The sequence below is a fragment of the Cydia fagiglandana genome, chromosome 12 (assembly GCF_963556715.1).
Source record: "Cydia fagiglandana chromosome 12, ilCydFagi1.1, whole genome shotgun sequence".
NCBI lineage: Eukaryota > Metazoa > Arthropoda > Insecta > Lepidoptera > Tortricidae > Cydia > Cydia fagiglandana.
Window position 1 is genome coordinate 1,008,846 of NC_085943.1, and position 27,842 is coordinate 1,036,687.

The 27,842-nt window shown below is 36.8% G+C and overlaps 2 protein-coding genes across 5 annotated transcripts in view; both read left to right on the forward strand.

Moving 5' to 3' along the window:
• The window catches only part of LOC134669407 (myogenesis-regulating glycosidase), a 58,480-nt gene continuing 30,638 nt past the window's right edge, over window positions 1-27,842 (forward strand). The window contains exons 1-3 of one of the 4 annotated variants that reach the window (XM_063526935.1): window positions 1-50; window positions 2,271-2,343; window positions 13,032-13,532. In XM_063526935.1, coding sequence (XP_063383005.1) covers window positions 13,056-13,532 — 477 coding nt within the window. In that variant the 5' untranslated portion in view covers window positions 1-50; window positions 2,271-2,343; window positions 13,032-13,055. Of the gene's footprint in view, window positions 51-2,200; window positions 2,344-13,031; window positions 13,533-17,400; window positions 17,548-20,221; window positions 20,277-27,842 lie in introns of those variants that run through there. The other 3 variants (XM_063526934.1, XM_063526939.1, XM_063526936.1) reach the window with 3 other exon arrangements.
• Window positions 15,133-15,748, forward strand: LOC134669278 (uncharacterized). The gene is made up of 2 exons (XM_063526781.1): window positions 15,133-15,545; window positions 15,600-15,748. Exons 1-2 carry the CDS (start codon window positions 15,218-15,220, stop codon window positions 15,746-15,748), a joined length of 477 nt encoding a protein of 158 aa, XP_063382851.1. The 5' UTR covers window positions 15,133-15,217.

Sequence of the window (27,842 nt, forward strand, 5' to 3'; positions counted from 1 at the left end):
GAGGCAGTGTGATGCGCGCGCTCGGACTCGCGCTGGTTCTGATTTTACCGGTATTTTAAATGTTCCAAATTCAAACGTGCTATCCAGTTGACACATAGATTGTGTTGTTTTTTTTTTAACAATTATGGCGATGCGTGTCCTTAAAGCCATAGATTGTTTTGTGCTTTAGGCGTTTTTTTCCTAAAATTATAAATGTGACAAGCAAATTAATTTAACTATGTAATTCATAAAAAGTCTGGGATTTATAATTTTATATCATAAAATTCCATCACAACGCTTGCAAATTTCAGTTTAAACACCTTATTTTGGATAACTTGTGAAGTTTTTAAAGTAGAATAATTTTATTTTTAGTGATGATGACTATAAATTTAACCCTTTAGCGCCACTTGCACCATCGCATTAACCCGGGGTTAACCGGTTAAACTGTTACCCAGTGTCAGTACAATTTGACAGGTTTAACCGGTTAACCCGGGTTAGTGGGATGGTGCAAGTGGCTCTTAGACTTTGCGCGCGCTTTTCTTTTCCGAAATAAATGGAGTTAGACCAAATAAGTCTGCAACGATTTTGATAAGCACACGCAGTGCAAGTGTTATTTATAAGTCACAATTTCATTGAAGGTTGACGTTTAAAATAACACTTGCACTGCGTGTGCTATCAAAATCGTTGCAGACATTTCTTGGTCTAACTCTACTCTACTTTTGGCACGTTGTTTCATCCGCTGCTATTGATGCTAACTATGCCACTAAGGTCCACTTGCACCATTCCACTAACCCGGGGTTAACCGGTTAAACCTGGAGTTGCCATGTTTACCGGTACAATATGACACTGAGTTAACGATTTAACCGCTTAACCCCGGGTTATTGGGATGGTGCAAGTGGCGCTAAAGGATTTATAATCATTTTTCTCATTTATTGCTATAAAACACAATTTTCATTACACTCCACTGTTGCCGAGGCGAAATGCTATTAAAACAACAATATGTAATTCTAAATCGCCTATTGCAAAGTCATAAAACGTGTCTAAACCTAGTTTTCTTCGCTTCCTTATTACTTTTCCATTTTACATTAACACCACATGCTATTTCCTGTTTCCTAATAAAATTTTAATTAATTTTAGTTGTTAACTGTACTCTAAACTGTACTCAACTGATATCGTTCTAGTAACAATAATAGTGATTGATAATTTGATATTTATTTTTAAAGAACGTAGATTTTACAGATAGCAAAACTTTTAATAAAAAAAAATTTATATGAGTTTATCTAACTGCTACAAACAAATATTATGTCATCATTAAATCAATATCGATGTTATTATTACGTAATAATAACATTTTCGCAGATAAGAAATTTGTTGTAAGAAAAGTTATACTGGCCGCAATTTTCGATATTTGAAGACATCATATAGAGTTTAATGATGTGTGCAAAAGAACTTAATAGATTTATTACAAGCTTTTGGTCATTTATTTGTTTATTTATTACATACCCAAAATCATCCTTACAGGCAAAGCTAATAGGTATGACAGTGAAATTCTTGACTTAAAAAAAAACGTAAATTCATATAATTTTTCTATAACTTCTCCTGAAATTTTGTTACTTTACCTGCAGTTTTTTTTCAGATATTTACTGTAGATTATAGAAATATCTGTCTATATATGTATGTAGTTTGTGCCAAGCCCTTCTTATTTTTTAGGGTTTTATCCGATTGTAGAGACATTAAAGTACATATGCAAAGCTAAAAATGGTCAAATTATAATATTTTTAATTGGATTTCGATTTCTTAACATCTTACTTATAATATCCCTACCTATACTCTATTAAAGATAGAGTATAGGTAGGTATTTAAATAAAAGTAAACATACAATTTGTACGTTTTTGGGTAGTTATAACATTTATTGGTTAATCAAACAAATACAAAACCGCCTAGATATAAGTCACTGAACGATCTGATGTAATGTTTTCATCTACCCTCAACTGGCTTAAGGAGCGATTTGAGGGTAGATTTTGTTTACTTTTATTTAAATACCTAAAAATACACCCCCTTATTCATAAACGTTTACTAAAGTTGACAAGCCGATAATAATCGTTTGTCCCTTTCCGACGTATTGGTATGATGGAAACGATTATTATCGGCTTGTCAACTTTAGTATGAATAAGGGGGACAGACTATAAGTATAGATTTGAAAATAAACTACCTAGGAACAATCAAACTTAAAACCATCATAAGTATCATAACTAAATGACTTTACATCGTTGTGAATGTGTTTACTGAAGGTCAGTGGAGCAGTTAAACTAAAGACCTGCAGTTAACTAAAGTGATGCGAAGTTGACAACGGACTCAAATAAGGTAAGCTGTAAAAAATATACTTGAATAATGTCCTTTATTTATGCTCATGGCGGTTCCTCACAAGATATTTAAACTTCATTACTTGCCGTCATTGCTTCATTCCTATCCCTACACTATTACTAGAAATACTTAGCGTCACTTGCACCATTCCACTAACCCCGGGTTCCACTAAACGGAGTTACCATGGTTACCAGTACAATTTGACACTAAGGGCCAGTTGCACCGACCACAATTAACAGACCGATCAACGTCAAGCAGCAGAGAACTATGAAACTTTCCATACAATCAAATTTAGCGAACGCTAAATCGGTGACAGACCTTTTGGTGCAACCGACCCTAAGTTAACGGTTTAACCGCTTAACCTCGGGTTAGTGGGATGGTGCAAGTGGCCCTTAATCTCTAGATACCACATCTTTTTAGGGTTCCGTACCCAAAAGGTAAAAACGGGAACCTATTACTAAGATTCCGCTGTCCGTCCGTCTGTCTTTCACCAGGCTGTAACTCTTTTCATAGTTGTCACAGATGATATATTCCTGTTGCCGCTATAACAACAAATACTAAAAACAAAATAAAATACATATTTAAGTGGGGTTGCCATACAATAAACGTGATTTTTTTACGGTTTTTGCGTAATGATACGAAAACTTTCGTGCACGACTCCGACTCGCACTTGGCCGGTTTTTTCTCACCTTTTCCCGAGTCAAATATAGTACAAAATATTTGTTGCCTACTTTCTCGAGTCAAATTAATTTATCCCCGCATCATTGTATCACTATAACAGCTAGTTTTTTTTTCACACACACACAGCTAGTTTCATAAATGATAGACTGATAAGTGTGGAGTGGTACTTCAAATTTTGCTACTAACTTCTTACTATTACTATTTACTTATTTAATATTGAGTGGTTTGTGCAATACTAATACTTGGTACAACAGTTTACATAGGGATGTATACTTACCTACTTATTCAATTTGTGTCAGTTCACCGAATGTTAGATGTTTGGCATAACAATATCTACTAGGTATACATTGGAGATGCCACGAATATTCGGCAACTATTCGGTATTCGGCCTATACGGCCACTTTGTCAAATATTCGGTATTCGGCCGAATGTAGCCTACTATTCGGTCGAATAGGTACCGAATATCTGTTACACCTACCTAAAAATAAAAACTACTAAAAAAAAACAACCAAAAATAGGTATATTTCATATTTAAAACGTATTCTTGGAAAGTAGTTAAATACGAAGGCACGTTTTTGAGCATTTGTTTACTACAAAATATTTTATTTTTGTCATGGGTCTGATTTGATTGACTCTAACTACATTCATTATATAATTCTGTTCATCATAAAAATATATCTTAGAAAACGTTTTGCTTTGTTGGCGAAAAGTTTTCATAGTAATTCTAACTCAAAAGGTTCGCATGTCATGCCGAATATTCGGTATTCGGCCGAGAGAGAGGCCGAATATTAGGTATTCGGTATTCGGCCAAATTCACTATTCGGGGCATCTCTAGTATACATATAATAAATAATGTAGGTTATATCATAGGAAAATATGTAAACTAAGTTTCTGTAAATTTTATGTAAATTCGGTTTTGTACAATAAAAAAGTAAGCTTAGGTAGGTAAGCTTAGAGTATTCATTCCGTATATTATACAGTATACATATACAGGGTGTTACTAACAATGGGGCTTTAAATTCAGGGCTCGATTCTGCTCGCTAAACTGAGCTACTTTTATTATGGCACCAACCCCGAAATCTCGATAGAAATTTTTACTTTTTCATACATTTTGGCTGATCAGATGTCGACGTTTTCTATGGAAAAGCCAAAAAGAATTCCCCGATTTTAGGGTTGGTCCCATAGTAAAAGTAACTCAGTTTAGCGAGTAAAATCAAGCCCTGGAATTAAAGCCCCATGGTCAGACACATACTGTATAAATACCTAATTACATTATTTGTAATATAATTTAGGTTTAAGTTTAAGATAGTTTCAGGCGTTATCAAAATGAGATTTTTGTCTGTTTTCCACTTTGCTAGCATATCTCCAAACATCACATCTAATAAACATGGCCCAAATCTGGCCCTAAAAAAGGAAACATTAATAGAATGTTATAAAAGGTCATGGGTAGCGTAACACAGGATGCTGTCGGCGGTAAATGAATTAGGACAGATTGTTTGATAAGAATTATCTGAAGGCCGCCCGCGAAATGTGATCAGTGTTGCCAACTTGGCATAAATGATGCCTGATCTGGCATATTTTCACTCGCTTTGGCACCAAAATTATCAATTTAGCATCTGGCATATTTTTTACCATAATTTAGTCTAAGCCAAGTTTGCACCAACTTGGCAGCAACAATATGCGCCATCGCCTTATGTGGTTCATATTTTCATATGAATTTTGACTTTTGTGGACGGATGGACGTCGACGGACTATATAAAGTTGATCAAGCAGACCACAAGGTCGCCAAATGTAATGCATTTGAAAAATGTATGTGTTTTAATTTTTTAATTTCAAGTGACATTTTAGCATATTTCAAATAGCTTTGGCATAATTTTGGCATAATCTAGACATTAGTCTAGCATTTTTTCAAAATCCGAATTGGCAACACTGAATGTGATACACAATTACTAAAATTAGATTTATAGGAAGTTTACCAATGTTTAACGGGGGCCTATTTGATCAAGGTGTCTCGGGCGACCGCAGGAGAGGCTCCTTATTCGCACAAGATTAATGATTCGGTTAATGTTCTAATGTATGGGGAAGACAAACAAATTATAGCCATTTTATGAAATTACCTTAATTTTTTAATCCTAACTCTAATAATTTTCTCAAAAATTAAAAAAAAACCGTCAACCGGGACATATTTCATGCTAAAAGGGGGGTTGCGTCAGGGGGAGGGGGTGGGACGCTAGTGTGCGTAAAGCACAATACCCAAAGGTATCATACTACATACGTACATTCATAAAATGCTGGTTATAATAAGTTTTAAAAAACACAATTCGACCGAATCAATGGGGGATGGTGATGTCAAAGAGCACGGCCCGGCAAAGATTAATTATTTAGTTGCCGTTCGAAATCTACATACTGAACTCGACACCGTTTTTAATTTGAGCTGTAACATGATTAATAATATATCAAGGATAAATAGTTAATTATGTAAATGTATTATAATTAATTAACACAGTTCCAAAGGCCCTGCATTCCCGAGAGCACAACTCAATCAAAAAGACCTATGAAATCACGCTTATCAGACCAAACTATACTATATTCCAATGATATAAAAGCTAAAATTGATTGTAATAATAGATCGCGATAAGTATGAATATCAAGGTACTTGTGATGTTTTGTTATAGAGACCTAAATAGAGATCTTTGTTCGTTGCATTTGCATTTGCACATGAGTGACTTGTATGAAGGATGCAGTGACATAATGCAACTTATTGTGTACACATGCGTAAGGATAGGAGTATAGTTATTGTATAACAGTAGAAACTAAGTAACTTTTTTGTTTAAAATTTTTAAGGATTATTTCTTACCTTGACACTTTTTTCCTAAAGGTGACAGTCCATTTCCAACGACAGCTGCACTACTGTTCATTTTACTATGAAAATTGACAATGACAGCGACACGTTCAGTACCGGTAGTGCAGCTGCGGTTAGAAATGGAATGTTACCATAACCCTAATACTTTTCTCAAAAATTAAAAAAAACCGTCAACCGGGATATATTCCATGCTAAAAGTGGGGAGGGGGGGGCCAAAGGTTTCATACTACATTCATAAAATGATGGCTATAATTAGTTTTTCAAAAAACACAATTTGACCGGATTGGGTAATAATCCTGGCTGTCAAAAATTGTTGTTTGAGGCCATTGCTAATGGCTGGTTCTCTACAGTATGTATATCACATCGAACGAGGAAACGAATCACTATTGTCACTAATAATACATAATCGACGTTGACTAAATCGCCTCTAAGTTAACATTGTTCCGTGTGAAATGGACATCATGTTTGTAAATACGGTGTCAGAAAGTTAAACGGTTGGCAACAACAAGCAATCTTCAGCTTGACGTTGCTTAAAAAAAGTAACTAAAACGGATCCCGATTCAGAGTTAACAAAGAATTTGTTATGGTTTAGCACTGGTTTTGATATGACAATCGTCAAGCTCGTGTCAAAACCATTCATCAAAATCATAACAAATTGTGAAATTAGAATAGGGCGTTGTTACTAAAAATCCTATATTTAACTGCCTGTGAAATTAATTGTTATTTTTATCTTTTTTTTTTATTATGAATGGGCTTACTCATGGCCACAGACTAGCCGAGGCGTAGACGTGGCCTACGATGGAGCGAGCTCGCCCAGAAGGTGCCTGTTCATTCTTGATTTGAAGGTTGCCGGGTTATAAGAACACGGAAATATAAGTAGACGCCGGCAAGGAATTCCATTCCTTGCCACTCCTTCCTCCTGGCTCTGCGCTCCACTGAGTCCAAAGCGGCGAGTTGGTATTTAGCTGAGCCATCCCACAGGTGGCTGCAATACTCCATACACGACCGGACTTGAGCTTTGTAAAGTGTTAGAAGCTGTCCAGGTGTGAAGTATCGCTTCACCTTATTTAGGACGCCCAGCTTTCTGGCCGCAGTTTGTGCTTTAGACTCAATGAAGCTGCCGAAGCTGAGGACTGAACTCAGCTCCATGCCGAGGAGTTCCAGGCTGTCGGTAATAGGTACAGATGCACCCCGGAAAGAAGGAGTCAGGTCGAATGGACTCCGTTTTGCGGAAATATCCGGTATATACTCGTATACCGATCTTATTAATTTCTTTATCATCTTCGATAAACCCCATATAGAAGTGTGCGAGTTATGTGACAAAATAAAATATATTTTTAATGCTCATTACTTATTTAATTTTATGACGTCACATAACTAATATCTGTTTTTTAACTCTACCATTGCCTGAGTAAGTACAGTCAAGGTATTAAATATTGACACGGTCAAAGTTCAAAAATATGTATACACGACCTTATTGCCCATACATCAAGGTCGTGTATACATATTTTAGTCACTCTGTCCGTGTCTATATTTATTTTAATTATTTGACTGTAGACATCACCGGCTATTTAAATTCGCTTCAGAGAATAATTGATACCAATTACGTTTTATTTAAGGAAACTTCTCTAATAACACCATACTTACTGAACCGGAGCAACAAGCAACTAGTGTATATTGTTAAAATTAATTTAAAACATCACGCTCGGAAATAAACCTTATTTAAAAGTCATAGAGTACACATTTGTATATACAAGTGAGATTGCCATTTAAGAAGAATAATTGAACGTGGATATTTTAAATGCCAATTGTTTTTCATTTTAGCAATGTTTGTCTTTGAGAGTACATGTTTCGGCTAAAGCTTTTTTAAAGGATTTGCTAAACATTGTTTTAGCAACCGATAATTAGTGACGTGTGTTCTAAGTGGTGAATAATCGAACTCAGGCGGTTTCAATTATCGGTATTCGACTAATTATAAACTTAATTTTCGATTCGTTCGCGCTCATGACCGTTAAATCTTCTAACTTGGGCGGAACGTTTTTAGATTAACTTTAAATTTAGAATGCTGATTTAAATTTGAGTAAAGAACTCTTGAACGCGCATTTGTTTTTTAATAGTTATCTTTAGATGTCTATAGTTGTGTTTTAAAGTATTTCAAAGTGTTAAAGATGATTTGGGACTGTGAATCAGGAAAAAGTTGCTCCAAAAAAAATGTTCAGTGTTTTTGGTGTATTTTCTACGTAGATTACATAATATACGCGGTGTTAACTATAACCCTGCTAAGTTTGTTTATATACTTTGTAATAGTCGCGTAGTTTACATACAATGGAAGGCTTAAAGATGAACTATGGGAAGGATGCTGGGTATTGCCTTATTATTCTGAGGTAAGATGCAATTACTCGTATGTAATTTTAGAAAATTTGTTTGCATGTGTGAGAGATTATGATATTATGAACATTTTAACAAGGTTTCCTATTTACCTAATGACTAAATGTGCCTATTTTAGTAATATTTTATTTTCAATATCAGTGATAAGGAATCATCGATGTTTCATTAAAATAGCATAACGCGCACCAATTCATGAGTGCAATTTTGCACTTGGAAATTAAATTGAATTGTTATCGTTTCGAATAGGTACACTGCTTCCAATATGCTTCACGTGAATACGAGTATTTTAGATGCTAGTGTTATTTTAAACGTTATCATCATCATCATCATTTCAGCCTATATACCTCCCACTGCTGAGCACAGGCCTCCTCTCATGCGCGAGAGGGCTTGAGCTATAGTCCCCACGCTAGCCCAATGCGGATTGGGGACATACACCTTTGAATTTCTTCGCAGATGTATGCAGGTTTCCTCACGATGTTTTTCTTCACCGAAAAGCTAGTGGTAAATATCAAATCATATTTCGTACATAAGTTCCGAAAAACTCATACGAGCCAGGATTTGAACCCGCGACCTCCGGATTAAAAGTCGGGCGTCATATATATCCACTCGGCCACCACCGCTTCAAACGTTATAATATGTTGAAATGGTTTGAACAAATCCACACGTGGAAAAATGAGTGAAAGAAGGCTAATAAAGAGAGTGTATAAGGGAGAAGTAGAAGAGGGAGTTGGAAGGGGTAGACCTCGGCGGACTTTCTCTGATCACATCACGGAATTCTGGGAGAAAGACCAGGGCAAGGGCACGCATGTATGAGGAATGTAATGTTATGAAAGTGAAGAAAGCGAAAGAGGTATGTCAGGATCGTAGCAAGTGGAAATCCGTGGTCTCTACCCCTCCGGGATAAAGTCGTGATTATTTCTTATGTAGGTAATAGTATGTATAATTTCATAGAAGTTGGACGTTTAAAATGACACTTGCACAGTCTACTAATTGCTATCAAAATCGCTGCCGAGTCAGCTTAGTCAGAAGCGCTGGTGGCCTAGCGGTAAGAGCGTGCGACTTTCAATCCAGAGGTCGCGGGTTCAAACCCCGGCTCGTACCAATGAGTTTTTCGGAACTTATGTACGAAATATCATTTCATATTTGCCAGTCGCTTTTCGGTGAAGGAAAACATCGTGAGGAAACCGGACTAATCCCAATAAGACCTAGTTTCCCCTCTGGGTTGGAAGGTCAGATGGCAGTCGCTTTCGTAAAAACTAGTGCGTACGTCAAATCATGGGATTAGTTGTCAAGCGGACTCCAGGCTCCTATGAGCCGTGGAAAAATGCCGGGACATCGCCAGGAAGAAGAAGAAGAGAGAAGTTAGCTTAGACAGTCAGACTATAAGCTGACTCAGCAGCTTTTGTTACCATGATTTGACTCTTTATTTAAACTCTACTTTCTAATAGGTAATAAAATTACAAAGGGCTACACACAATGGCGTCACAGTTACGGTACGGCGGAATGGAAGCTGGTAATCTGCGAGATAATCTCGGCACACAGACGGTATCTCGCGACCTTGGACTTATGTGTACAGTGGCGGGCTAGTGTTACCAAAGACATATGTAACTTCGTATAAGATGAATAAAGTCTAAAGAAAAAACGTGCCTCGGATATTAACAAATAGTCATTCTCGCATAGATGGCGCACAAACCTTTGGCCTATTCTCGGCTAGTTGGCGTTGACACCGTTTGATTTTTAACAATATTAACAATATCAGTGAAAGAACATGGGTCAGTATGGAACAATAAAAATTAAAAATCATTTATCCGTAAACATATTTTGATTAATTTACGCATTTTCAATTTTATTTTAAGTTTTAATCGTGTGTCGATAGATGGCAGTAAATGTACCGTGACTACAAAATTTACTTTGGCAATAATAGCTATTCTCTTTGGTGTTACTAAGGGCGTAAGGAATTCAAGACAATTTTATTTCATAACTAGCGACCCGCCCCCGGCTTTGCACGAGATACGCAAAACCTTAACAAATTATACACAAACCTTCCTCGACAATCACTCTATTGAGAAGTGAAAATCGCATGAAAATACGTTCAGTAATTTTTGAGTTTATAGCGAACATACATACAGACAAATAGACAGACGCAGCGGGGGACTTTGTTTTATAAGATGAAGATTTGCATCCGGCCGATTCGAACATCAGAATCATACCTAATTGAATCATGTTATTTAGTGGTCGTCGCGCCAATACATGTAGCTACGTCAGTGTAAGCGAAATGCAAGCTAACTGAATGATAACAGTTTTGAATGATTCAAGGTTAGTTTCACTAGAGTTATATTCACCGGGATATGAACCGTGATTACCTTAACACACACAAAACAATACAAAAGGTAATCACGGTTTATATTAGAGATGCAACGGATAGTTGTTTGGCCGGATACCGGATACCGGATATCCGGCCTGGACACTGGCCGAATATCCGGTATCCGGCCGCCGGATATTCGGCCGGCGGAACTATACCTAGATCTCGGTTTTTCAGGCGCGCATTCTGCAGGTTTGACCTGTTTCCTAGTAAACTTTCGGCTGGACTCATTTCTAGGTTCGAAATGAGTGCGCGTGTAAGTCAGTGGAATGATTAAATTGTTTTAAAATAATAATCAAGTATGATTATGACCGTGTCTGTTTCTTAAATCCAATTTATTTACTCCGAAACCAAGTTATGTTACTATCCGGTATCCGGCCGGATAGAAGGTCATTATCCGGTATCCTGCCGGATAGTAAAATAATGGCCGGATAGGCCGGATACCGGATAGTAACCGGATATCCGGTGCATCTCTAGTTTATATCCCGGTCGATATAAATCTAGTGACTGAATGATATCGATTATTTTCTCTCTTTCTAAATGTCATTTTGATATCGGACGTGACGCGTTTGATTACCTTAATAATCTATCTACAGATACCTTCCTGTATTATGTACCGTTGAATATAAAGCTAAACAATCAAACGTTATCATACCAAATATTAGCTTCTTAGCTTTATCAGAAGTGTTTAAAAAAATAGCGTCACGTACGGTCGGTGCCCCTTACTTCCCGACCCATCTTAAGTACCCGCGGTGCCATACTAATTGCTTAGAAAACGGGATAGGTACTTATGTTAGGGACTTTGTGTGCACAAGGACCCTTTTCTGATGGAGAGCCACAATTATACTTACCAAAACCAAAAATACTTCAAAACGTGCGTCATTACATTTTTTGTTTAACAATGAAATGACAGGTGTTAATGATGACCGACAAGGCTCAACCTTTAATAATGTCAAGATGTAAAAAAAATGACATCAACATCAAAATTATATTTTTATTTGACACTTAAATTGCGTGTTTTTACGGACTAACTTCCGTCTACGACTACGTTCGCATAATAGTTGTAAATAAAAAAATGAACCCGATATATTTTAAGCCCTGAGAGTTGAATAAAAAAACCCTTCCTAGTAGCTCTATTATGAACATTTGAAAAATACATTACAAATTTAATTTCAAGATCGTCGTATCAAAATCGTTGCAGCCTTATCTTTGTCTAACTCTATATCTACTTAGGTATCTTAATAAAAGCTATTTTTTAACACTAAGCTTTCTTACAGGTAAACAGGTAAAATCATAGGTAGATACCTATCGCAGTAGGTAATCGTTGTAATCACTTTTGGGAAACTTTTCAGTATCTAATGTATCTATTAACTTATCTACTAGTATTTATGGTAAGTATTGAATATTGAATAACATTCAGAGATAGTTAAATTGCTACATAGAAGCCGTACATTGACAGTCTAAGATCTGTAGTTGCACCTTTAAATCCTCCTTACTAAATATGGTATACGCTAACAACATTTTTACTTAAATATGTTACTCAAACCAAATGTTAGCATTAGGTAGGTACAGTATCACTAAACCAACTGATTTGGTCACATGTCTCTGTCATTGACATCGGTTATTGTTCATATTTTTTATTAATTTTAGTGTATTTACCTACTTGTTACTTAATAATTTTTAAAGCAGTTATTTTAGACTACAGTTATTAAAACTGTTTTAACATGAAAATAATGGTGCATTGTTTCAAAGTTTCTTACGGAGTAAGGTAATTATAAAATTGTTGTCTTATATTTCATCAACATTTAACTTCATTATTTTAAGTCCTAACTTCTTTTCCCAGCTGAAATACCTATGAAAATATGAGGCATTATCTATGAAAAGGGACCTTATAGTCGATGGCGCTTACGCCGCACAGCGTCGCGCGGCATTGTATTTATATAGGAGCATCGTTAATAATGGCGTAAGCGCCATCGACAATAAGGTCCCTTTTCATAGATAACGTAACGTAACGTAAATAAAATATAGTAAATTCCACGCAGTCAAAAGAATCACTCCTTAACTCAGAATCGTTTCCAATATTCATAACGTAAAAGAAAGGATAGGTACCCTTCAGGTTTCCAGGTGGCAACGTGATTTTATTTAAATGGTGATTGTTGCTGCCTATACGGACAACTTTACCTAGCACCTTTTTAGACTAGCTTGCACCTCACTTTAAAATATAAATAGAATCGTATATGTGAACATCATAAAGACCTGTGATCGTCTAAGTCATTTGAAACAAAATGAGAAGGATAGAAGCGGAACAGAGAGTGGTGAATTTGAGGAGGAATTTATAACACTCTGATATCAGACGACAACAACCCTCCACTAACCAGAGACCTCTTTTTTCAGATTACTGCTGTATGAAATACCAACATGGACGGCCAACCAGAAATAGCAAAAGGCCTCAACTCCCCCGAACTCAAAAGAAACAAAGAAATCCCTTTCGTGGACGACTTCATCGAACTTGACCATGTCAAGCCAGGAGAACCAACCCGACCAAAACGAGAAACCAAAGAAATACATGCTACCGACTTAGGAGAAGTACATTCTTCACCAGACAGTGATACTATAGTAGTTAATACACCTGAAGGAACGCTTTATATAACTTTAGAACCAGATTCAAGCAAATCTAGTAGAGTTAATAGTCCAAGCACGCAATCGACTGATCTCACGTCGCCTAGTACTTCTAAAGCTGCGGAAGAGTCTATGGCTTTGATACAAAATGAGAAGGATATGGAAGCAGAACAGAGACGGGCGAATTTGAGGAGGAATTCGATTTCGATGCCGACGCTTCAGAATTTGGAGTTGGAGGTGCTGAGGCAGCAGTATCTACAGAATCCGCAGGATCAGGTGAGTTACCTTTGTTTACAGACATAATAATTAAATCAAAAAACTAATAAATAAAAAAATTGTCCCAATTCGTGACCGTTTGTAATTCCATATAGACGCGGACCGTGCTAGGCCCCCACAGTCCTAGGTTTCAACCCCAAACACTGTCGCAAATCAACAACGGTGTTGCATACAGAAACAGTAAAAGCGTACCGCATCGGCCTACAGTATACTTGCCCGTTAACCATTGGACGTACTCGTTAACATATAGCATTAATAGCGTAAAAGCATGCATACGCCGCCATTAAAATTGAAAAGAAAAGAATATACATTTATTTACGTCATCCAACCAGTTAAATTGCGCGAACGATTGACTATCGGCAGCCTTTTAAACTTGGAGATTCTTCGAACTAAGTACAAATATATAAAATTTTCTTGCCAATCTAATTTTGCTAGAAATTGCGTCCAAATCATCATTCAAGGAATCTAGGCTATCTTGACCACGATCAAGGCAATTTCATAAACCAAACAGGATAATCCAAAGGCCCGCAAACAAGATGTAACTATGTTAACAATGTTTGCTTTGGGATTATCACGTTTACTATAAATTTACGCTATTTGGACAGTCATTGCTCTCAAGATAGAGGTTTTTATCAGTTTGGTAAATTAAACACACTATCAACATGGTTTAAAGTTGATTATTAAGATTAGGTACATTGTTTCTTTTTTACTGCGGACATTCTATGCACCTACCCCTAGAGTAAACATTCGATAGCGTGCCGTACTCGTTTGCGTTAGGTTAGGTGTCATTGTAGATGGGATTTTGAGTTTGCAAAACGTCCCGCTTGGCGCGCTGTTCAAATTCCTATACAAATAGACATAAGTTGTCACATAACGCAAACGTTAGCTCGTCACGTTATCGAATGAAAATAATGAAATTTACACTAGATATTCTGTTTTCTACTACTCGTAACATAAAGAAAGTATTAATCGATTTAAAATCTTGAATGACTAATATATCTTAAATCGACGTTATAAAATGGTAATGAAACTATAGAAATATAATTTTACTAAGTTATTATTAACGGTACGTTCTATATTTCTAATCAAAGGAGGAAACTATTATCGAGCTAAGAATAACCTATATCCACACTAATTGAACTAACGAGGTAAAACACGGCAATAATTTGCAAGCGAATTGATAAAACGAACACCATAATATCAGTTATGACAAATAATTCGCTATCGTTACGTCACCTGTTATCACTTCACGTGATACGGACAAATTTGATAGTATGCCGGAAAAGAAATTCGGTCGCTGACAACACAATCTTTAAGACATTAGCGGTAGATGCTCAAACTATTTAGACTCTTGCTTACAATCATTGGAGAAACAATTATGTTAGTAAGTTGTTATCAGAACAGCAAACAAAACAATGAAAATTATCTCGTTCAAATTAAGTACTAACTTGTCAGTTTAAATATACAAAGCGTAGTTTCAATCGTGTCTGTGAAAGTGATAAAATAAAAACAGTTATAAATGAAGTTGGAGATAAGAAAGAAGATTAGTAGATTCTGACAAGGACTGATAAGTGGACAATACTAGAAATGTCAATTGAAGACTATAAGTGATTAAAGATCGTACAACAGTGTAGTGCAATAAAATATAACACTTAAGATCTCTAAAGTTAAATTTAAAGCTCAAGATGCGTATCAGAAAGAAACCCGATTTACGAATACAAATACCGTCATACCCTCATGATTTCGTCGAAATGCCTCCTGAAACTAGACGGAGAATATTAGAAGCGACCACACCAAACACCGCTAGAACTCCAACTGATATACCATTCATAGATGCAGATACTCCACAAGCACAATTCCAAGTTGGCGATCCTTTGTCTCCTATAGATGGACCTCAGCTTGAAGGGGGATTTAGAGCTTCAACCCCTACAGTCAAGATTGTAGAGCCAGAGGAAATTGAACTTAAAAGGGCAGAGAATAAAGATGAAAAAGGTGATAATAAAGATGAAAAAAGTGATAATAAAAATGAAAAAAGTGATAATAAAGATGAAAAATGTGATAACAAAGATGAAGAAGCTGAAAATCCGGTGCAGTATAGGAAGATGAGGAATTCGATATCAATGCCACATGGACTGCATGATTATGAGTTGGAGCAGTTGAGGAGGGAACATGAAGGCAGAGTGAGTAGAATTTTTCATGCTTTAGATTTGTCTTGATTATTAATTAGACCTTTCTAATGACACAGCATGCACATGGTAGGGAGACACGTTACAAGACAAGTGCATCATTTTGCTAAAACTGCATTAGATCTCGGGAAATTAAATGAATTTGTAAAACGAAACATAGGTACAATAGGTACACCTTCAAGTAAAACTTTAAATTTACAGTTTTATAAAATATTTTGAGGAAAGTCTCGTTTACTAGGTAGGTAGGACGTGTTGTTAAATGTGATGTAAACATACCTACATAAATGAAAACGTTCATACGAGACAGGACAGTTTTAGAGTGATAATTACGTAATTATCACTCTAAATAAATTGATAAAATATAATTCCGTCTTTTCAGCAAAAGTCCACTACAAAGATAAAGTCATACTTCATTGGATTAGCAACGAAAACTTCAATTTCATTTAAATCATAAATGTAGTTAAATTTCGCCTCCTTTCTTAGTCAATTCGGCGCGGGGTGCCACTGCCGCCACTAATTGTATAATGGCATCCTGTGGAGTGTGGGGCACTAAATCTTAAGCCGCTAACGGACCGTACAAGGATTTTTAGATCTGGAGTACAATACAATACAATACAAATTCTCTTTATTGCACAACCTCAATAAAAACATTTACAGAGAGACATACATAATACATGAAGTCAGAGGCAACAAAAGGCGGGCTTATCGCTAAAGACCGATCTCTTCCAGACAACCTTTAGATAGTGGATAAATGATAATATTAATTAAATTAAATTTAGTCCAAACTTTGGACTAAAGTTTATATTGCAATAGCGACTGCATTGCTGCAACGCTGCTTTGCATTTATCAGGGACATTGAAAGTTAGATTTCCCGTGGTACCTAATGCAGTCTAACAGTGTACATATATCATTGCAATAACTATTCTAATAAACCTAAATCATAGCAAAAACACGAGTTTTTTGGATTACAAGACTTTTTAGTTTCAAAACAATGGAAGCGGATTGAATTATTGTCATTTATGTTTGGCGATATTGGCCTTGTCTTTTCAATTGCGGTAAAAAAAGAGGTAGAGTTCATATTCAGACAAAACTAATACGCTTATTATTTCAAATACCTACCTGAGCTTGCAAAAGATATATTATGTACCTAAAATAGTATAAAAAATAAACGTGTCAATAGGACTGAAACGAAGATTATCCTATAGCAACCGGTATCTTCATTCATATAAGCCAGTATCTTCATTCATAATATAAGCCATTCCATGTATTACTTTAACAACCACGAATCGTAACGATACCGAAATAGTACCTACAGACCCGCAGTTGGCGTCCCCTCCCGGTGTCTTATTTGCCTACATACATTGGTGCCCGTGAATCTTATCCAGTCCCGTCTTGGCCATGTGACCTAAAACTGTCCACAATCTTCACACAATTTCAATTCAATCATAAAACAAATGAAAAACGCGTTAAAGAAACCGACGATTTAATATTGAAACAAATGAATAACGATTCTAAATTACGAATTTAGAATCAACTGAAGAAAGAATACAATCGAGAAATAGAGGTTTGATTATAAACAATTGAAGACGCTTCTTAAATTCGTATTTTGATTTAAAGTTGGTTTATATTTATGCAAAATGAGCAACGAATGTAAATTAAACGCGTTTGCGCATAAGTTCAAATACGTGTCACCGTTATGGATTGAGTCGGATTCGGATATAAGTAAAAGTAGTGAGGGTGGAGGCCTATGCAACAGTAACAGTGATGACAGTTTGCGATGCAGCAGTGGCAGTTCGGACTCCAGTATCAACAACTTCTTGGATTCAAAGGTAAATAATAAGAAAAGAGAGGCCGGAGGCCTAATGTACAGTAAACTGCAGAGTTAAGTGACCCCCCCCTCCTGAAACCTAACAATAACAGCGATGATAGTTTGAGATGCAATAGTGGCAATTTAAACTCCAGTATCAACAACTTCTTGGATACGAAGGTAAAGCAATAATTATGATACCCTTATATTTGGGTTTATCAGATGCCGGAGGCCTATGTTGCAATAGTGATGATAGTTTGAGATACATTAGTGGCATTTTGGACTCCGGTATCAGCAACTTCTTGGGTTCGAATGTAAAGCAATATTATATTCTTACACCCAGGTATAAAAAAGAGAGGCCAGAGGCCTATGTTGCAACAACAGTGATGACAGTTTGACTCTAGTATTATAAACAACCTTTTTAAACACAAATATGCAATATATGCTGTAGCGAAGCAATTGTAAGCATACGAAGGTTTCAAATACGATTAAAAATTAAAGAGCCTGGAGACCTGTGTCATAGCAAAAGGTTATAATAATACTCATGCACCAATCATTACATGCACCAGTGTCCCATAACTGGGCAAAATGATGTACCTACCTAGTTAAGTAAGATTCTATTAATTTTGTTGACATTTCATATTCATTAACCGACTTCCAAATCTCATAAGGAGGAGGTTATCAATTCGGTTTTGTTTTTTTTTAATTCGATGACCGATCTGGCCTAGTGGGTAGTGACCCTGCCTGTGAAGAAAAAGACCCATTAATGCTTAGGTCGTACTGAGCAACTTTGACTATGGGACTAACCCCGAAAGCGTGAAAAAAATTGGATGTTTCATACATTTTGCAGGTCTGATGTTGAAATATCCTATGGGAGAGTCAATTTTTTCCGCGTTTTCGGGGTTGGTCCCATAGTAAAAGTTTCTCAGTATGACCTAAACATAGGGTCTCTTTCTTTGCCTTTCATTCTAATACATACAGTATAGCAGCAGCTAAGGTGTTCACAAACATCTGAACAAAGCCTCTATTCCCAGGACGCTAAAGTGCATGTTCAGATATTTTAAGCACCTTGGCCGCTCCTATATATCTGACAACAGTATCACATCACATAGTTATAAAAACTTAATCTTCCAGAGTTGTTGGCTCGTTACATTAAGATCTAGAATTGATGCTCACTCGTGCAGTGTTAATTTTATCATTATCATGAGCTTTAAAGAAATATATAACTCTGTCAAAGACACTACGAGTGTTTTCTGATTTTCTAAACTCTTCTTCTTCTTCCTGCCCTTTTCCCACGTTATATGGGGTCGGCATAACATGTTTTTCTCTTCCATTCTCCTCTATGTTTCGTCACGTCAGCACTCACTCCTTTCTTTCTCATATCCTCTCTCACACAATCCATCCATCGTTTTTTGTGTCTACCAACCGCTCTTCGTCCATCAACATTCATCCCTAACATTATTTTGCCTATATGGCATTCATCCCTCTCCCTTCTTATGACATGCCCATACCACACTAACCTACTACTCCTCATCTTTTCTGTTACCGGAGAAACCGCGTCCGTGATTTTCTAAACTATACCCTATTGTAACGTAGTAACGTGGATTTTAACAAACACTGTTCGGTGCACGAGTGTCTTGACAAGTTTTTGTTTAAAATAGGTCAAGACCGAATCAGAGTCACCTCTGAAGGGTCCCGTACAAAGAACTGAGATTTAGATTAATGATTTATATATCAATGTTACTTTAAGCGTTGGCGGCCTATTTGGAAAAGGAAATTCACCGGTTCGGCTCGTACCTATGAGTTTCTTGAAACTTATGTACGAAAAATCATCTGATATTTACCAATATTTTCGGTGAAGGAAAACATAGTGAGGAAACCGGACTAGTCCCAATGAGTCCCTTAGGGAATAGAACACATGATGGCAGCCGCTTTGGAGTAGTGCCTATATCAATTCTTGAGATTAGATTACAGAGCGGACCACAAGTTCCCCAAGTAGCAAGATTCCCAAGGCTGTTGTGTATGTATATAAGTATATAAATAGGTATCTTGATGGATAATAAATTGCCAGCCCTTTGCTACTAAAACTGCCAGCCATATAAGTGTTTCATTCCCGACTAACATTTTCCTATTTAAAAAACCGGGCAAGTGCGAGTCGGACTCGCGCACGAAGGGTTCCGTACCATAATGCAAAAAAAAAAAACAAAAAAACGTAAAAAGAAAACGGTCACCCATCCAAGTACTGACCCCTCCCGACGTTGCTTAACTTTGGTCAAAAATCACGTTTGTTGTATGGGAGCCCCATTTAAATCTTTATTTTATTATGTTTTTAGTATTTGTTGTTATAGCGGCAACAGATATACATCATCTGTGAAAATTTCAACTGTCTAGCTATCACGGTTCGTGAGATACAGCCTGGTGACAGACGGACGGACGGACAGCGAAGTCTTAGTAATAGGGTCCCGTTTTACCCTTTGGGTACGGAACCCTAAAAAGACCCTTGTAGCTTGACATTACAATAATTAAATAATGTTTACAGATTATGATTTAGTGAGGACGATGGTACTATTCATTTGTAACCAAGTGTCAACCCTGAATCTAATAACGCGTAAATGCACCACATCGCTCGATCAGAGCAGTTGATTACTGTAATTAATTAGGGTTCACACCCAATTAGTGATGCAGTCTGTGCAAGGAATCATGCGAGGTGCACGGAGGAATAGGGAGTTTGATTGCATACCTTTGACTCAGGTAAATGATTAATTTTAATATGTATAAATAAAATATAGCACAAGAAGACCTTAAAAAATGAAATGTATAAAAAACATGTTTTAAAAATTACTGATTTGCACGGTAATTATCACTAATTACAGTTTTTAATTTAGGTTATACTTTTTGCTGATCATTTAACTACCACCACCCCTGAAAAAAATGCAGTAAGTAAATATCCATAGATCAGTAACTCTATGATGCCATGAAGTATTCGAACAAATTAAATTATTTTTCAGCAAATATTTTAATTTGTTTTTATCAAGTAGAAACACTACTATATAAATTATAAACTGAAATAAATGTCATATACTAAGAAAAAGTGATCAAGGCCTCCAGTGCCCAGGCTGGAATCCACGCCACCCAGGCCAGGCCAGGGGGCGCCACGAGCCTTCGTAAGAAGTGCATATATGTACTTGGAAAAATTTGACTAATGTCGCTGTGGCCCGGTGGTCGAGTGGTTCAGGCACCTGCCGCGATAGCAGAGGACGCTGGTTCGATTCCAGCCTCGGGCACTTGAGGCCTTGGTCACTTTTTTCTTAGTATATGACATTTATTTCAGTTTATAACTCTATGATGACCCAACATGCAATTACTTTAAACAGAAATTTTCATACTTTTTTAGGGTTCCGTACCCAAAGGGTAAAACGGGACCCTATTACTAAGACTTCGCTGTCCGTCCGTCCGTCCGTCCGTCCGTCCGTCCGTCCGGCCGTCCGTCCGTCCGTCTGTCACCAGGCTGTATCTCACGAACCGTAATAGCTAGACAGTTGAAATTTTCACAGATGATGTATTTCTGTTGCCGCTATAACAACAAATACTAAAAACAGAATAAAATAAAGATTTGAATGGGGCTCCCATACAACAAACGTGATTTTTGACCAAAGTTAAGCAACGCCGGGAGTGGTCAGTACTTGGATGGGTGACCGTTTTTTTTTGCTTTTTTTTGTTTTTTTTTTTGCATTATGGCACGGAACCCTTCGTGCGCGAGTCCGACTCGCACTTGCCCGGTTTTTATTTACCTAACTAGTTGAGAGTAGGTTACCTACTAGTTGCTTATGTAATTTAGGTATAAGTACTTCAAAATTCAAATAAAAACATCGTACTAGCTAGTGTTAAAATCAACATGTATGTATGCTTAATCCTTCAAAAAACTTAGAGACATACCTAGATCTCATAAACCGGTAACACAAAAAACCTTAAGATTAGGAATCTCTTTTTAGGGTTCCGTACCCAAAGGGTAAAACGGGACCCTATTACTAAGACTTCGCTGTCCGTCCGTCCGTCCGTCCGTCTGTCACCAGGCTGTATCTCACGAACTGTGATAGCTAGACAGTTGAAATTTTCACAGATGATGTATTTCTGTTGCCGCTATAACAACAAATACTAAAAACAGAATAAAATAAAGATATAAATGGGGCTCCCATACAACAAACGTGATTTTTGACCAAAGTTAAGCAACGTCGGGAGTGGTCTGTACTTGATGGATGGGTGACCGTTTTTTTTTGCCTTTTTTTTTTTTTGCATTATGATACGGAACCCTTGGTGCGCGAGTCCGACTCGCACTTGCCCGGTTTTTTCATAAGTACGGAATCCTAAAACGAAGTTATCTTATAAACATTATGTTAAAATTATCCTCACATACAATAAACGAAATAACCCAAATATTTATCTACCGTATTGTATGTTTTGTAGATTTGCTATAAATAGATAACGTTCATTGTAATTAGGATTCCTTAATGACTAGTTTTGATGTGGGCGAAACGTGGGAAGGGATATATAAGTACGATAGAACACATAATAGTACTAGGAACTCATATATACCGGGTGTTTCCTGTAACAGGAGCAATAAATTAAACAGTTATACACTCGTAGGTAGAGTTCGTCTAAGTTAATTATTATGACACAATATATTTTTATAACACAATTAAAATTACTTTTAATTTTATATGACACACACATTTTATATGACATAAAAATCGTTCAGAAAATTCTGTTTTGCACAGCAGAATACTATTTTGCTGGCACCACAGTCTCAAGTTGTATTGAGAATTCTCAAGTAATGTGCTAGCTAACCCATATTTATTAAACCTAATTTTTATCAAACAGATACCTAAATATTACCTACGCCACGTCGTATTCGAAACCTTATATTTTTGAATGCTGATTGAAATTATCCATTTCCAAAATTAAACTTTCCTTAATTTGCTATAAAAATTTCCTGAAATGTCCGAGAATATTTTCATCTTTTTGGAAACTTTCCGCAAAGTACCTACATCTGTACACGTGAGCTGCGAAATTGCATGGAGAAATTATGAAGAATTCATTGATAAAGTCGCCATGCACTTATGCGACTGATGGTACCTTCATACACTACATTGACCGAGCTAGTCTCTGCAAGGGTGCAAGCGAACCCCGTGAATTAAAATTACTCATACAAATAACAAATAAGTATGTTTGTGCATGTCATAGCGTTTCTTACTGAGATAACAATCAGTAACATAACACTCGCGATTTGAACAAGACGGTGATTTTCTAAGCTATTCGCCATTTTATTTTTGAAGTGAAAATTTCTTTAGCGGCGCTGTGCACTTTTTGTGATGGGAAAAAATGTTAAACTCGCGACAGGTCACGTGACCGTAAGATTCGTAAGACGTAAGACGGACACGTGACCTGATCGAAAAACTGTTACAATGTCATTGAGTTTTCACTTCTGCCGGCACTCCCGGAGTGCAACCCGTTGTTCTTTTTGAATTTGCAAAGTGAAGCAAGAAAGATACATTAAGTGTTTGAATTCAATTTACATATGATGCGTCGTGCTTGTGTTACAATACCTGACGTTATCAATATTATAATAAATAAGCCTTGATTAGGTTAAATCAGTGGTTCCTAACCTTTTCAGTATTTCGGTCACCCTTATGAACTAGGGAAACTGATTTTACCCCTCCTCCCAATGGTAATAAAAAATAAAACGTGTACGTTTGTTGTATTGTTATATTAGGTTAGCTTATTACCCCCGTAAAATACCATTTTTTCCCCCACGGATAAAAATTGGTCCTTATAAAATGTAAGTATAAACAAAACATATTTACGTACATACATACGTTAGGAACCTAGTACGCGTATTTAATTAAAACAATATGTGAAACGGAAACGGGCTGGGCTTTTAAAAAATACTAATGTTCAAAAGTTAAGGCACGTAAGTACTTAATACATGTATGACAAGTAAAAAATATTAAAATCTTCTACGATTCTTTTAGGATTTAACAAGTGTCTCGGGACAAGAGGGCACAATTATTTGAAGCTGGGGGCTATACAGCAACAGATGTTGGGGTTTTCCAGTCGATATTGGCGGAACCCCTATCTAAACATGCGAAGTTCGTGTACCATTTCTTTGATATCTAGCAACACTAATGTAATGTAGAGTAATGTAATGTAGAGGCCCAACGGAGCCGACATGTCCCATAGATAAAGGCTCCTTCTAAATACGCAGATTTAAAAAAAAAAAAAAAAACAAGTGTTTTTTCACTTTTATTAATACCTAGTTATGGCGTTATATTAAGAAAAAAAAATCTCTTCGATTTTGTTTTTTTGGATAAAATAATTTGAATACGCTAAGTTCATGTTGGAAGAAAAAATAGAAAAACATGGATATAGGCTCAGTTATATTGAAAGAGAGATGAGGAAGAAAAATATCTTGCTTTTCGGAGTCGCAGAGACGGAAACGAGCTACGAAAAACTGGAAAATATTTTGATCGATATCTTTACAAATACAATGAAAATACAGTTAACAAGACTAGAAATAGAAGCTGCAGCAAGAAGGGGAAAAAAAGAAGAAAATAAGATCAGACCTATTGTGGTAACACTATCCACACTTGGGAAAAAAATACTAATTTAAAAAAATAAAAAAATGCTAACTAACTTAAACTATTACATCAAGGAGGATTTTTCGCCTGAAATACAAGAAAAGCGCAAACTCTTATCAGGAGAGGTAACAAGGCTGAGAGACGAGGGGAAAAACGCTGTACTGAAATATGATAGAATCGTCATCCTAAATAACAAACCTGCTAGTCAAACAAAAAACCAAATAAATAACAACAAACGCACCCTATCGTCCTCTCCGGAGACCCCAAATACATCATCTGGCAAGGATAAAATTAACAAAGCAAACAAGAAGAATAAAACCGCCAACAGCACCATTACCTCCTACTGGCCACCTAAGTTCATAACACCCCAAGAAACGGAGACCAATCAAGACCACCAAGAACAAATACCTCAAAACTCATAGCAACTAGAGTTAAGGCCTCTCTCTATCAACGAAAATCTATCAGAACAAAACAATCACAATACCTCTCCCAATACGGCTGGTCCCCGCGGGAGCTGTAGACCACCACCCTCCATACACCAAACACATATAGGAACACTAAACGTAAGATCGTTAGTAGGAATCGGACGCCGAGAAGAATTGGAAAATGCTCTACAAAACATAAAATGGGATATTTTGGGACTCTCAGAAATAAAATTAAAAGGAACAAATATAACAGAACACGACAATTACATCCTATATTACACGGGAAGTAAAAGCGGGAGAAACGGCGTGGGATTTATGCTGAAAAAATACCTAAAAAGTAATATTCTAAGTTTCAACGCCGTGTCAGATAGAGTTGCCAGGCTAGACACGAAACTTACAAACTCTACATTCAGTATCATACAGGTTTACGCACCGACAAAAAAGGCACCCGAGAAAGAAATCGAAATTTTCTATAATGACATAAGAAAAGCACTGAAAAATACTCTGTCGCATGTAATACTAATTGGCGATTTCAACGCAAAAATAGGTCAACAAAAATCAAACGAAAAATTAGTAATGGGACAATTTGGCTACGGAACTAGGAATGAAAGAGGGAACTTATTAATTGATTTCTGCTTGGAAAACGAGCTCTACATATTAAACTCACACTTTAAGAAAAACCTGAAGACAAAGTGGACCTGGAAATCCCCTAATGGAATCACGAAAAACGAAATTGATTTTTTCATAACATGAAGACGCGATATTTGTTGTATAAAAAATATAGAAGTGATAAACACAACTCACCCGACTGATCACAGATTATTACGAGCGACATGGATTTTGAATAGTAAACAAAACAAATCCAGAGCCCACTTTAGACGAAAACAATCCGAATTTCAACCAATTGAGAAGGAAAGCCTCAGGAACATGTTTTTAGAAAAATCGGGTACAATACCTGACGCAAATAATATTCAAGAGGCCTATACAACAATCGTTGGCACTATTAAAGAATGCGTCAATAAATTACCCCGCTTACAAAAGGAAAACAAACTGGATCTTGTCGTTACTGACCACGTAAAAAGCTTAATTAAAAGAAGGACAGAACTAAAACAAAAATCAAATCTATCTACACTAGAAAAGAAAGAAATTAAACGACTCTACGAAAAAATCAGAAAAAACCTAAAAAGAAACAAATGTCAGTATAAATACAATGTACTTAAAGAAGAACTAAGCAAAAGAAGATCAGTAAAAAGAGGATATAAAAGAATAAATAATGGGAAACAATGGATTCCGGCTCTGAAACAAGAAACAGGACAATCTACAACAAACAGACATACTATCATACAGGAAGCTACAACATTCTACCAAAATTTATACAGTGAAAGGCAACGGTCGTCAATTTATACTCTAGAATCAAATCAAGACCTGGATGACAGCGAAGAAGACATTCCGATTATACTAAAAAGCGAAGTATGCCATGCAATAAATTCATTAAAAACAATGAAAAGCCCTGGTGAAGACAACATAACAAACGACGTTATCAAAGCGATAAACGAACCTTTAACTCCTTTTCTTACTAAATTATTCAATGAGATCCTAACACAAGAAAGAATACCTAAACAATGGGAATCGTCTGTAATAACCCTACTCTACAAAAAGGGCGACCCTCACAATATAAGCAATTACCGTCCAATAAGTCTACTCCAAAGCACATATAAGCTCTTCACAAATATAGTGCTCTCGAGAGTGAGGAATGAACTAGAGTTTCAACAACCTAAAGAGCAGGCCGGGTTCAGACGCGGCTACTCTACCCTGGATCACATATTTACAGTGAGACAAATCATTGAAAACTATACAGAGTATCGTAAACCGCTCTACCTATGTTTTATAGACTACTCGAAGGCGTTCGACTCTATATCTCATCAAGCACTCTGGGTCGCCTTAAAGGAACAGGGAATACACAAAAAGTATATAAACATCCTGAAAGTTATCTATCAAAGCAGCAGAGCACTGATGAAACTTGACAGAACTGGCGATACCTTTGAAATACAGCGAGGAGTGAGGCAGGGTGACCCCATCTCACCAAACCTTTTTAATTCACTTCTAGAGCACATTTTTAGGAAAGTAGAGTGGTCAGAATTAGAAATTTATATCTACGGCGAGTATCTGAATCATTTACGCTTTGCCGATGATATTGTTTTGCTATCTGAAAGCCACAAAGATCTCCAGTACATGATCGAAACGTTGAATTTTTACAGTAAGGAATGTGGTCTAGAGATGAACTTAGAAAAAACATGCGTCATGACAAATAGGAAGAAGGAGAGTATACACGTAGAAAATACCAGTATCGAATACGTGACTGAATATAAATACTTGGGACAAGTTATCTCATTTAGTGGTCGCTATGTAAATGAAGTGGAACGTAGAATTCAGAAAGCTTGGAACTCATATTGGTCACACAAACATATTTTTAAATCCAAACTAGACATCACACTGAAAAAAACAGCTATCGACACTGTAGTGACACCGACCCTTCTTTACGGATGCCAAACATGGGCAATAAACAAAGAAATTATCGACAAAATTCAGAAATTTCAAAGAGCCATAGAACGAAGCCTACTCGGTATAAAAATAAAAGACAGAGTAAGAAACACCGATATTCGTAAGAAGACAAATATAATGGACGCAGCGGAAATGGCATGCCGCCTCAAGTGGCGATGGGCCGGACACACAGCGAGAGCGAAAGACGACCGGTGGAGCAAAAGAGTTTTACACTGGTACCCACCAGATGGCGGGCGAGGGCAAGGTCATCCGCTCCGCCGCTGGCGAGACGACATAACCGAGCAGGCAGGCATAGCCTGGGCCAGTCTGGCCGCCGACAGAAAACTATGGTGTGACATGGAGGAGGCCTACGTCCAAAAATGGACAAACCCACATAAAAATACTTAGTAATACCTAGTAGTTTTTAAATTCTTTTCTTTGTAACTTTATTTCAGAATAATACTTAAACTCTTAATTTAATTGTAACATTTATATTTGGGAAATAAAAGGCTTTTATTATTATTATTATTTGTTTGTCCTTTCCATATCTCGGGACCATGGGATCCCGGACCTTTGGGAGGCGTGCGTGGGGCCGAAGCCAACAGCGCAGAGGCCCTTTAAGACAGTTTACTCTAAAAGCAAGGGATACACATGGCGGATACCATCCCCGAGCGCACAATATGATACATCCGGAGATGGTCCCCGCCAGGTGCAAA

What these genes read in the sequence shown, in the direction of transcription:
- LOC134669278 (XM_063526781.1), top strand. Translation starts at nt 15,218, where the DNA reads ATGCGTATCAGAAAGAAACCCGATTTACGAATACAAATACCGTCATAC. An exon ending in TGATAATAAAGATGAAAAAA is followed by an intron (nt 15,546 to 15,599) that starts GTGATAATAAAA and finishes GTGATAACAAAG; the next exon opens with ATGAAGAAGCTGAAAATCCG.